This window comes from Myotis brandtii, unplaced genomic scaffold (assembly GCF_000412655.1).
Source record: "Myotis brandtii unplaced genomic scaffold, ASM41265v1 scaffold1408, whole genome shotgun sequence".
NCBI lineage: Eukaryota > Metazoa > Chordata > Mammalia > Chiroptera > Vespertilionidae > Myotis > Myotis brandtii.
Window position 1 is genome coordinate 230,761 of NW_005355029.1, and position 851 is coordinate 231,611.

An 851-nucleotide genomic window follows, 5' to 3' on the forward strand; every position below is an offset into this window, starting at 1 on the left:
TTGCCGGCCCAGTGCACCGTCACCCCCTGTTCCCCGCCGGGCAGCAGGGCGCAGAGGCACCCCTCAGGGCTGCGCCTGTCCGCCCGCCTCCTCGTGGGCTGTGTGCTGGTCCTGGTGAGTTCCGAGTCCTGGGTACTGCGGACAGGACCCGGGCGACCACCTTCCCCTCACCCTCGTCTAGGCGTCTCCTCCACCAGGCCCTGGGCGGGCAGACGTTCCTCCTTCCGGCAGCTCCTGTTTTCCCGATTCCCCTTCATGGACTGCGCTGTGCGGGTCCACGATAGGAACGATTCCATCCACGAGCCGTTTAAGTTAACTTTTATATCAGGTGTGAGCCTTTGGGCAAAGTTCCTTTTTTGGGGCCCATGGAAGCCAGAGCCCGAATTTCCCAAAATTTCCCTCCTTCAACCCCCGGTTTATTCATGTTCTAAATTTATTCAAACATGTTGGGGGCTGACTCCATGCCCGGCCCCGGCAGGTCCTGGGCCCTCAGGTGGGTGAGCAGCTGCCCCCGAACACACCCTGAGCCTCCCCAGAAGCTGCCTGGAGAGGGGGGTGTCCACATCAGGCCCCCAGAGCAGCCGAGAGGAACGGGGACACCCAGGGGCCGAGGCCAGGACGCCAGGGTGGACAGTGCCCGCCAACGCGGACCCTTCCCGAGCCTGTTCCCTCCAGGGCCCCTGGCACGGCCCTGGGCCCGAGATGGGCAGGAACAATCGCCCGGCTTGTCTCGGGGCACACAGCACGCTTTCACGGCCCACAGACAGGGTCTGTGCCCGCCTGGTGCCAGAGGGAACAGGCCAGTGCCCAGCTGGGGAGGATGCTGCTGCAGCCCAGGCCCCCCACCCCCC

At 65.2% G+C, this 851-nt stretch overlaps 1 protein-coding gene across 1 annotated transcript in view; it reads right to left on the minus strand.

Annotated features, from left to right (window-relative positions):
* Positions 1–489: 489 nt before the first annotated feature.
* The window catches only part of PRKAR1B (protein kinase, cAMP-dependent, regulatory, type I, beta), a 71,380-nt gene continuing 71,018 nt past the window's right edge, over positions 490–851 (minus strand). The window contains exon 12 of the mRNA XM_014535266.1: positions 490–543. Coding sequence (XP_014390752.1) covers positions 490–543 — 54 coding nt within the window. The remainder of the gene's footprint in view (positions 544–851) is intronic.